We start from the raw sequence: 12,007 nt of genomic DNA, 5'->3' as shown, positions 1-12,007 counted from the left end.
GAAGGTCACGCAACAGCGTTCGTACACTGACTAGATAATCCACTACCTTCTCTTTATTGGCAAATGCATCAACCAATTTCCACCAGAAGTGACTCTTTGGTGGACAAAATGTATTAGCCAATATTTGAAACAGCAATCTGCTTTCTACTGAGTGCGTTTGAAAAGGCAACTTTTTGCCAGAGCAGTGAGTGAACCCCATATATAGTGTCCTGGGATTTTTAATATCCATCCTGATCACCAAAATGGCCAAGTATGATTCCTGTTTTGTGTCTCAGCAGTCTCTGACTTTGCACAAGGACTTCAGCCGCGATTATAAATTTGCCTGTTGGCTCAGACTTTCTGATCCAGATGCAAGTGTGGTACCAGCTTTGTCAAGTTGACATTTTGTCATCAGTTATGATTGGCTGTCATAATATCTTAGTTTCACTGTAATCTCTATTTCCGACTCGTGTCCAAATATAATAGTCACTTTGTGGCTATAAGCCCTGTTGTTTCAATTTGTATATGAAAATGAAAGCTTTTACTATTCTTACTATGGTGAAATGTTTAAAATGTAACCCTTCTTTCTTTAGGGCTTTTTCTTTTCTAATACACGAGTATGTGCAGGATCACATAGACTTTCTGTGACAAGTGGAATAATGTGCTCACATTGGACAGAATTCCTAATGTCAATAGGCAGCAGAGCTGCAAATTACCTGTCACTTGTGGTTAGTCAAGACCTAAACTAAAAAATTATTCTATGCTTGTCAAGCAACCCATATATAATAGCTAACACTTCATACACTTTTAGCTACACTCCATAGGTTACCTACAAAAATAAGTCAAGGTTCCTGTACTGTATATAAATGTGGTTTTATTTAGAGGACCTTGTTTCTACCTTTACGGTTATAAATGTGAAATGTGGCAAGTGTTTAAATTAGTTTAATTGACATTGTAATTTTGCTTATCTTAATTTGTCATTTATGGTGTAAATCCAAAATGTATTCTTTTCGAGTAACATTTTAAATTTTGACTAAAAAGCATAAGATTGCTAATCACCAAAATGTAAAAGTCATCTCGGACAGATCAGGTTTGTTTATTTGTTTGTATGTGGTATGAAAGATCATTTGAAGTGTTCTGCTTCAGACTTTTCATCATATCTTTTAGAATTTTTCTGACCTTTGTGATGTATTAACAGCCAGCAATAAATCTGCAGTGAAACATCTTTACTATGCCTTACCAAAAGTTTAAAAGCGAGTAAGTTGTTTAGTTTTCTGTCTGAGAATGTTTTAAATAGGCTGCAACCTGATTGCTTGTTTGAGTTAGAGTAGATTGAAGCTATAGATGAGATTAACTTTATGGATTTAAAGGCTCCATTCCATTATGCAGAGCAGAGATAAGCAGGAGGAGTGCTGTACTAGTGAATTTCAAATATTATTTTTGGAAGTAAGCTCTGTAGGCATTGAACAAAATCCAGAATTAATTTTTATATACTGAGCACAGACAGAAAGCAAAGCAGTTTATATTAAACAAAGACAAAAAGCTATAAAAACATTTTAGATTTTGGACAAAGAGCAAGCTATTTTTTAACTGCACAGTAGTTGTTTTCACTCAGACTAGTGGAAGAGTTATAGTAATGAGAAATTCCCACATAACTCTGAAAATTGTAGATAGCATTGGAAAAGTTATTGGTACGAGGTAAAAGTCAATATAGCTGGGTAATTTTTTAATTGGGTGTGTCTAAAGAAATGAGAGAGGTCGTTGACGACTGATCTTAGATTTCAGGTTAGATGTAAGTGCTGTCTTTGTACAGTCCTGCTATGTTCCATAAATTCTTGACATTTAACTGTGCCAACGTAATTTGGTAAATGATGTCAGGTTTCAGCTGAGCTGCTGGGTAATGCACCTTACCCTATGGAGCAAAAACAGGAAAAACTGTTGGCCAGTCAGCCCCTGTGCAGAGGTGGTGTGGATATGAAGCGATCTCTGCCTGTGTGAGCAGATCTGCTGTAGCTCTGTTAATATTATGCTAAAATAACCGACACCCGGACTGGTTATAATAATGAAAGTTGGAAAAAAGTCCATCAGGAGAAATGTGTGTATGCTAAAACGTTACACCAATCGTATGCTATACTGAAACCTGAAAGTATTGTGAAACATTCGACATCGCAATGAGGTGAAGAGCAGATTAGTTTCTGCCATTACTCAACATCTAGTGGATATCAGATCAACATACATTCTGCAATATTATTTAATAAGTACAATTAACAGCATCTTTATCCAATTTGAAGACCATTTAATCGATTCAAATTTATCTTGGTTATTGGGACATGGTGGACTAAAGGCTATTGCTACCCTTTACAGGAGAAAGTTTATGGACTGGAATGTTGCTTTTCAGTGTTTTGTTTCCTTTCAAGATCGATTTTGGGCTCTGAAAGCCTATGGGGATGATTTCTGATGACCACGATGTAGGATAGCACATTTTTTAAATACATATTATTACTGGGAAAGTGTAAAATATTTGTTCTGTGGAAAGACCAGCTATTTATAGTGCATAAGGGTGTCTTGGTATTCTATCAAAGTCAAGTAAGTATGGAAAGCTTAGCAGCTGACATTTAGAAAAAAACATGCATTTGTCTTTAATACTTGATACTGACTTAAAAATTCCCACTAGGCTTCTGACACGCTGGTGAAATAATTTGTTTTGGGCTGTAGGCACATCTTTGCCTCGGAAGGGATACAGAGTAAATTTGCTGGAATGGTACCAGGGATGAGGAACTTTGTGGAAAGACTGGGCAAGCTTTTGGTTTAACTTAGAATGGAGCAGGTTCAGGGAAGATTTAATGGAGGTGTTCAGTATTAGATTGGGGGTTTTGACAGAATAAAGAAGGAGAAACTGGTAGGAGAATGTTGCATTTGCAAGGTATATAAGATTGTTATGACTAATTAGATATAATTAGACTATTTTATTTTATAATATAAGAAGCTTATGTATTTATTGGTGTCAGAAGTAAGCTTACATTAACACTGCAATGCAGTTACTGTGAAAATCCCCTAGTCGCCACACTCCGGTGCCTGTTCGGGTACACTGAGGGAGAATTTAGCACGGTCAGTGCACCTAACCAGCACATCTTTCGGACTGTGGGAGGAAACTGGAGCACCCAGAGGAAACCCACACAGACACTGGGAGACGTGCAGACTCCTCATAGACAGAGACCCAAGCAGGAATCAAACCCAGATCCCTGACCAAAGCAATAGTCCAAATTATAATTAGGACTATTGCTTTGGGCCATAAGATTATTATGCTTTGGAACTGTAGTCTCCGATTTAGGGTAAATAAAAAGGGTTATATTAGATTTCTGGAGTCTGCCTGGCAGTAAACCTGGGTGGTTTGATTGTTAAAGAGATTGATGGCAAGATTTTGAATTCATGGATGAGATGGGTATGCTGGAATATGCAAAAATTTAAAAGAACAAGATTTCACAGGACCGTTTGCGGTATCACTGAAAAAGTTAGAAATGGCTGTGTCAATTGCTGAAGTTTTTCTCACAGAGGGAACTTGCCTTCGATTGCCTTGCAGTAGTTAACTGTTCACTTAAAAACAGTGGCAAAAGAGCTGGAAATAGAATTAAAATTAAGGTCTATGAAAGCAGGAATAGTTGAGATATTGGCACAACAGAATGGCAGAATTGTTATAGCACAGAAAGAGACCACACTGTCTATCATGTCTGCATCAGCTCTCTGAATGAGCAACTTAGTGCAGTTTTCAGCCTTTTCCTCATAATCCCGCCCATTGTTTATTTCAAATCGGCAGCATGGTGGCAACAGTGGTCAGGGATCTGGGTTTGATTCCTGCTTGGGTCACTGACTGTGAGGAGCCTGCACGATCTCCCTGTGTCTGTGTGGGTTTCCTCTGGTGCTCCAGTTTCCTTCCGCAGTCCGAAAGACGCGCTGGTTAGGTGCATTGACCGTGCTAAATTCTCCCTCAGTATACCTGAACAGGCACCGGAGTGTGGCAACTAGGGGATTTTCACAGTAACTTCGTTGCAGTTTTAATTTAAGCCTACTTGTGACACTAATAAATAAATAAACTTTTCATATTATAAAATAAAATAATAGTCTAATTCTCCTTTGAATGCCTCAGTTCAACCTACCTCCACCACACTCTGAGGCGGTGCATTTACCACTTGTTGAGTGAAAGTGTTTTTCCTCATATTGCTTTTGCTTCTTTTGCAAATTATCTTAAATCTTTGCCCCTTTGATCTTGATCCTTTCATGAGTGGGAACTGTTTCTCCCAATCTACTCTGTACAAACCACTCATGATTTTATATACCTCTGTCGAATCCCCCCTCTCTTCTCCAAGGGCAATAATCCCAACTTTTCAATCTATTTTTGCTGGAGTTCCTCATCCTTGGAGCTATTCTTCCCGCACTCTCTCCAATGCAGTTACATCTTTGCTGAAGTGCGGCATCCAGGTCTGGGTGCATTGCTCCAGTTGAGACTGAACTAGTGTTGAATACAACTTCAACATAACCTCCTTGCTCTTTATGTAGCCAGTAGTAAAGCCTAGGATACAGTGCGCTTTAATAAGCGCACTGTCAAATTACATTGCCACTTTCAATGTCTTATGCACATATAAATCCAGGTCCCCCTGCTCCTGCATCTCCTTTAGAGTTGTACCCATTATTGTATATTGTTCCTCCATGTTCGTCCTGCCAAAATGAATCACTTCGTATTGAACTTCATCTTCCGTCTGTGCAGCCATTCCGCCAACTTGCCTATGTCCATTTGAAGTTCTACACTGTTCTCTTCGGAGTCTGCAATGCTTCAAAGTTTTGTTTTATCCGGAAGTTTTGAAATTGTGGCCTGCACACCAAATGTCAAGCCATCTATATATATCACAAAGAGCAAGGGTTCCAACACTGACTCCTGGGAACTCCACTAAAAACCTTCCTCCAGCCTGGAAAACATCCATTAACCATTATCTTTGTTTCCTGTCACTTAACCAATTTTGTCTCAGTGATGCTACTGTCTCATTTATTCCATGAACTTTGCTTGCAAGTCGGTCATGCGATACTGTATCAAATATTTTTCAGAAGTCCATGAATAACACGTCAACAACATTGCCCTTATCAAGTATCGGTATCACTCCTTCTAAACTATATCATTGAAAAATCTCAAATTGCAGGGCTATGGGGAAGAACAGGGAAGGTAGCTTTGAAAGAGTCAGTATAGACATGTTGTGTCAAATGGCCTCTTTTCTGTATTGTACCTATCAATTGAGATATAGCCTGGAAAAGGAAAGTTTTGTGGGGATATAGAGAAGTATGGGGAATGGCACTATTGGATAACTCTATCAAAGACGTGATGAGCTGAATGGCCTCCTTCCGTGCTGTCTGATTTTTTGAATATAACACAGGCAAAGGGTGGTAGCTAGTTGATTACCTTGAGTTTTTAAAGCTTGTTTGTTAGTGTCACAAGTTAACTTAATTAACATTGCAATGAAGTTACTGTGAAAATCCCCTAGTTGCCACACTCCAGCACTTGTGCAGGTCTAAAGGAGATTTTAGTATGGCAAATACACCTAAACAGTTAGTCATTCAGACTATGGAAGGAGACCAGAGCATCCGGAGGAATTCGCGCAGACAGTGACCGAAGACGGGAATCAAACCCAGGTCCCTGACACTGTGAGGCAGCAGTGCTATCCACTGTGTCACCATGACACCCCTAGAAAGGGTGAGGGGCAGCTCCTTGGAGGCTGTCTGATAATGATAACACATTTTTTTGTAGAGAATAATGAAGTACAGTGAAGAACCCAGTTTATGTTGCTCATATAGAACATATTAATTGCTTACAAGTAACTAGGCAGATGAGCTTAGTATTCTAGTTCTCCCATTTTGCACTCTATGTTACTTGCTATTTTTAATTTGATGCAGCAATGTGAGCAGAATTGATGAATATGTGTTATTTTTGATGCATTAAGTGGCTAATAGTTGTGGTTCATGTAAGATTTTTATTATTATTTATTTTTCCTGTGAAGTACGTAACAGACATTGCCATTGCTATTAAACAGTGAGATTGAGAAATAACAATCACAAAGGGAGCAGCTTTTACAATAACGCCCTGAAGATTTCTTAATGTTATCAAGCTATGTCATATATGTTAATAAAGTGATACATCTTGCTGGAAAATGGTGGCAAATTAATGACAGGCATTGTTATTCACCGAAAAATCCACCAGCAAGTTTAGCAGATTAAGAGAAATGGTGAGGGCGATTCTTCCATTGTGACACGCAAACTTTCTGCTGGGTCTGTTCGGAAGCATCGCGTGTCGGCTATTTTGCGGGATTCATGCATGTGTTCCCGACACACGCACGCCTCCCAGAGCCAGGGAACAGGTGCTGTTGGGACTGTGCTGGAAGCTGGCGGGAAGAGAGGTAAGTGATTTTAATCTGTTTTAAATATACTTTAAGTGTAGTTTAAATGTCATTATCGGGCCCGGCACGGATCTCTCCAGACCTGATAACATCTCCCACTCTACCAGGGAGTACTTCACTCCTGTGGGGTATAGAGTAGCTCCCTACATTCGGGAAACTAGTGGGAGATCCCACCAGAGTGAAGGGGGGGCAAGTTTGGCACTGCCCACCAGGCATGGGGCAGCTCCAAGGGGATGGGGCCTGTTGTGGGCAGGGCCCAGAGGGTGATCGGTAGTGGTGGGGCAAGGTCCCGCTGCGCCTCTGCATGGGGATTGGTCTGGGATGGAGGGAGGCCAGCGATTGGGGTGGGATGGGAGGGGCGGGGTCTCCTGGAGGGTGGGGGGTAGTCTGCCTCCTGTCCCGGGAGGGAGGGGGGTGGGAGGGGTCTGATATTCACCACTGTAGTGCATAGACTGGGGAGATTTGGGTCTGAAGTTGCACTGAAAAAACAGTTGTGATCCAGACCAGTTTTCTCGCCAATTCAGCACTTTTGGGAGAATTGCCCCCAGTGTGTGCTGCTAATCTTCTGAACCTCATGGTTGATTTTTGTCATTCTAATGTTTGCTTTACACAAACACCATCTCTCCTTTTCCCTGTTAGTTATTTATAAGAACTAGCTGGATTTGCACATTAATTGCCTGTTAAATTCTATGCAGAATTTTAAGGCTTGAACCTAACAGCCAAGCACCTTTCTGGCTACATAATAATCATTAATGCAATCTCTCTGGCCAAGAAAGCAGCATGTTTTAGAAAAAAGTAATTGATCCCACAATCAATGGATTGGATCAAAACTCTGCAATCCTGCCATATCCAGCCATGAATGGTGATAGACAATTAAACAACTACCTGGAGGAGGCATGGAAAGCATCTTCATCTTTAATGATAGCAGGTTCCTGCGTGTCGGAGGAAAGGATGTGGAGATGCCAGCGTTGGACTGGGGTAAACACAGTAAGAAGTCTGACAACACCAGGTTTAAGTCCAATCAATTTATCTGATAGTAAACTCGCAAGCTTTCGGAGTTTGCCCTTTGTCAGGTGAATGGAGAGTTCTGGCCTCAGAGCATATAACAACACAGTTTCTGCATCTTTAAGACTTGAATAGCAGGTTAGTTGTAAAGACTCGCATTCTAATCAGTAATCTGTAAACTATCTGTGCTGTTATATGCTCTGTCTGAGGCCAGAACACTCCATTCACCTGACGAAGGGCAAACCCTGAAAGCTTGTGAGTTTACTATCAAATAAATTGGTTGGACTTAAATCTTGTTTAAGACTTCTTACTGTCGGAGGAAAGGACAGAGATGAAGCATTCGCAGCCAGAAGTGCTGAATGGACGATCCATTTGGACCTCATCCTGAGATCCTTTTTGTTATAGTTGCTGGAATCTAGCCAATTTGATTCTTTGAACCTAATAGCGAGAAATGGCTGACGACACTGGATATAGCCAAGAGTATAGATCCTTCACCTCCTTAGGTAGTTCCTTGAGATCGTGATGACTTGCATCCACTCAAGTTGATGGGTTATGAGATAACTGATAAATTCAGTGTGCAATCTGCAGACTCTGCCACATGTGGGCAGGTGGTGCTTGAAGGGTCAGGTAGATAAGTTGTTTGGAGGTTTGTGCGCTCTTTCCGATGCTTCAACATATTCTTTGTGTGTTCCTGATGACGTCCCTCAAGGCATTCTATGTCCTCTAAAATCACCCATCTCCATTTTAGTTGGTTGAAGGCCGGAGGTTCCAGTGAGCCAGTGGGAATGTTTTCTCATGCACGTGCATGAGAACAGCACCACATGCAGATTCTTCTTTAAGCCATACACCATTCTAATTTGGAAATACGTAACCATTTCTTCACTGCTATTGTTTCTGTACAGTTTTGAGCCCCCTTGGTGTACTATGGCTGAAAGGTCTTCTTGATGTAATTTACCAATATTTCTGTTTTTTTGTTCTCTGATCTTTCTTTCTTTCCTTCACAATCCTTAAATCCCAGAGATTAAGGAGATAGGTGGGACTAACAGTCTATCACTGAGGTCCCAAATGCTTCATTGTCCTTGCTGAGTTGTTATCGGTTCTCGCTTCCAGAAAGTTAGTGTTGAATGGTGAAAGGTAAGTCAAACTAACTGCATATGCCCTACATTAGCAAGATGCTGTCTATCACATTTTTTAACTTAAAAACTATTTTGTTAGTTCAATCAAAGCAGTTTGAAATATTTATTTACTTTGCCATTTATAATAGGTGATATAAATATCAAACTTATGAGAGAAAATCTTTAAGCGTTTGCAAAAGGCCTTTGCTTTTAGTATCACTGAAGACATGCAATTTTACAAACCTGTCCCAAGACGATTGAAGAGATGTCATGTTGTCACTCCCAGATCATTTAGTGATTTAGTTATTTTGTTCTGTTGGAAATTAATTTCAGATTACAGGTTTAATTGGTCCTGAAACACAAAAATGTGAAATAATACCAAAAAGGAGCTGGCTAAAAACAAACTTGCTAATGTCCGACCTTAATCAGTCCATTAAAGGTAATTCTCTGGAATTTGTGCTGTATTTGTGGTTACTAAATACTACTATGTGAAACAAAACTTGGGAACTGTAATACTGTTTGTTATGGTGCCTCCTTCATTCCATCTTCTAAATATTATGTATCTTTCTGTGTCTTCATATCTATATTGCTCAGTCACTGATTATCATTGAGATTCCGCCTCTCGCTCTCTCCTTGCCCTGCCTCTCGCTCTCTCCTTGCCCTGCCTCTCGCTCTCTCCTTGCCCTGTCTCTTGCTCTTTACTTGCCCCCCCCTCACTCTCTGCTTGCACTGTCTCTTGCTCTCCCTCTTCAGTCTCTCACACTCTCCTTGTCCTGTCTCTCTGTCCTTTCTGTTGCTGTCTCTTTATCCTGTCTGTCATACCGTGCGTCTTGTAGATGGTACACACGACTACCACTGTGCGTCACTGGTAGAGAGTGTGGATGGTTATGGATGGGGTGCAAATCCAGCAGGCTGCTATATTCTGGATAGTGTTGAACTTCTTGAATGAGTCTCCAGACAAGTGGAGAGTATTCCATCACAGTGGAGAATATTCTATTAGACTTATTTAAGGTGAAAACACCTTATGCCTCTTCGAATCGCTCAGAAAAGAAGGCAGCCATTTGGCCTATTGTGCCTTTGCCAGCTCTTTGAATGAGTTATTGAGTGGATAGCTTGGAATGACAAATGGTTATCTTTTACATTTTTAACTATGCTCAATGTGCTAATGTTGGGTTTAAGATGATAACTCTTTATTCCACATTATTGTACTAATAATCATGGGAGGGGAGCAGGAGTTGAAGCAACATTTGTTGGAATGGTTACTTAATGATCGTGATTTCTCTCTTATTTTGTCAGGTGATGCTTTCCCCTGGACCATCAGCCTCAGCCAGTTCAGTGTGTATACTTTACTTGGGCAGCTGAGGGCATGTAACCTCATAGAACCCCTGGGCTGCACTTCAACTCTGGCCATCACCTCACACAAGCTACAAACCCCCGGCCCTGAAACCAGACATTCATTTGTCGTCTGTCTCCACGTGGACTTGGAGTCTCTGGAGATGAAATGCTCAAACCCTCAGGTTGGTGTTGGCTCAGCTAATTGATTTATTGTGATGAAAATAAGAAAAGACGTTCCTTAAGTTAATTTGTCCTGTACTTTATAGGAGAATCCTTATTCCATTAAACATCTTTGCTCTCTCTTTTGAGTTTGGTGACCATGATCGGGGACAAAGATTAGTTTACCGCTTTGATGTGCTCTCAAGTTTTTTTGTAATTTAGACTCTTCCAAAAAAAAATTAGTAACTGCAGTCTAAAGTGCATCTTAAAACTGATGGAGCAAAATCAGTTGCAGATGTGCAGTTTCGAAAAGTATTATGTAGCAGAATTAATGTGCAGCAGCTTTGAAAGTGTCCACTGGAGCTGCCTGTTCAAAAGTTTATCATAACTTCACACAATATGTTTATAGATGTGGGCTGTAACATTAAAGAGATTTCAGACTTAAATAATATGGACTTAAGTTCCCATTAATCGAACACATTCCATACAGTGGTGGAAATCTTCCGGCAAATCTGAAATTCTCCATATTTTTGTTATCTCAAGAAAAATCACTTTGCACTGATTCTAATTGTAAAAGCCTTGAGTCCGGTGGTAAAGGGTTTTGCATACTGCCACAAAGCACTTTAATAGTGGCATGTTTTAAATTCTATTCTAGGTTTGTGGAACCTATTTAAAAATGATTTCTGAGCACTTCTGCTTATTACATTTGTTGCAAATTTATTCTGTAAAATATATTCAGGTGGCGGAAGAGGCAACGGGGACATAAGGAGAAAATTCTTCTCCCATCAATGGGCTATGGACTGGACTGTGCTGCCTGCGAGTATGGTGGAGGCAGGTTCAATTGAGGCTTTGAAGAGAGAATTGGATTACTATCTAAAAAAGAGCAATATGCAGGGTTACAGTGAGAAGGCAGGGGAATGGCACTTGGTGCATTGTTCATTCAGAGACCGGACACAATGGCCAGAGCTCTACCACCTCACCCGTCTTGGAATTGGCATGGGCAAGTGTCCGACAACGGAGATCTTCGCTGACCTTGGATGAGAATTTCTGGTCTTGCCCTAGTGAGGTCGTAAAATCCTGCCCAATGGACTGAACCATAGAATCCCGACACTGCAGAGGGTGGCCATATTGCCTATCGAGTTTGCACTGACTCTCCAAAAGAGTATCTTACCCAGGCCCGCCCCTCCATCCTATCCCCATAATGTCTCACATTACTGTGGCTAATCCACCTAACTTCAGATCTGTGGACACTAAGAGGCAATTTAGCATGGCCAGTCCACCTACCCTACATATCTTTAGATTGACTTGATTTATTATTGTCACATGTATTAGTATATAGTCAAAAGTATTGTTTCTTGTGAACTATACAGACAAAGCATACCGTTCATAGAGAAGGAAACGAGAAGGTACATAATGTAGAAGAGTGAGAGTAGTATTTTAAAAGCATAGAACAAGAGCAAAAGATAGAATTAGAGTGTATGCTGGGCACAACTCAAAAGAAGTTGCCATGCCATGTCATGAGAAAAGCATGGATGTTTGGGAACTTGGGTAAATAAAGAGTGATGTCTTGAGGAGTATTACAGAGGAGGTGGTGCTGGAAGTCTTAAAGTGCATCAAGGTAGATAAACCCTCGGGATCTGTTGAAGTGTATCCCGGGACATTGCGGGAGGCGAGGGAGGAAATTGCGGGTTCTCTAGCCGAAATATTTGAATCATCAATAGCCACAGTTGAGGTACCTGAAGATTGGAGCGTGGCAAATATTGTGCCTTTGTTTAAAAAGGGCTTCAGGGAAAAATCTGGGAACTACAGGCCAGTGAGTCTCACATCCGTGGTGGGTAAATTGTTGGTATTTTGAGAGACAGGATCTACAGGCATTTAGATACGCAAGGACTGACTAGGCACAGTCACCATGGCTTTGTGAGTGGAAAATCATGTCTGTCAATTTTGATTGAGTTTTTGAAGGGGTAACCAAGAAGG

At 40.7% G+C, this 12,007-nt stretch overlaps 1 protein-coding gene across 9 annotated transcripts in view; it reads left to right on the top strand.

Moving 5' to 3' along the window:
* Positions 1-12,007, top strand: part of vps13b (vacuolar protein sorting 13 homolog B) — a 942,410-nt gene that overhangs the window by 574,148 nt on the left and 356,255 nt on the right. For all 9 annotated transcript variants that reach the window (XM_080194714.1, XM_080194711.1, XM_080194717.1 and 6 more), the window contains exon 24: positions 9,833-10,053. In XM_080194714.1, the coding sequence (XP_080050840.1) occupies positions 9,833-10,053 (221 nt within the window). The remainder of the gene's footprint in view (positions 1-9,832; positions 10,054-12,007) is intronic.

Source organism: Carcharhinus amblyrhynchos, chromosome 8, assembly GCF_965287045.1.
Source record: "Carcharhinus amblyrhynchos chromosome 8, sCarAmb.v2.hapA, whole genome shotgun sequence".
Classification (NCBI taxonomy): Eukaryota; Metazoa; Chordata; class Chondrichthyes; order Carcharhiniformes; family Carcharhinidae; genus Carcharhinus; species Carcharhinus amblyrhynchos.
This window is presented reverse-complemented; position numbering and strand designations above follow the sequence as displayed.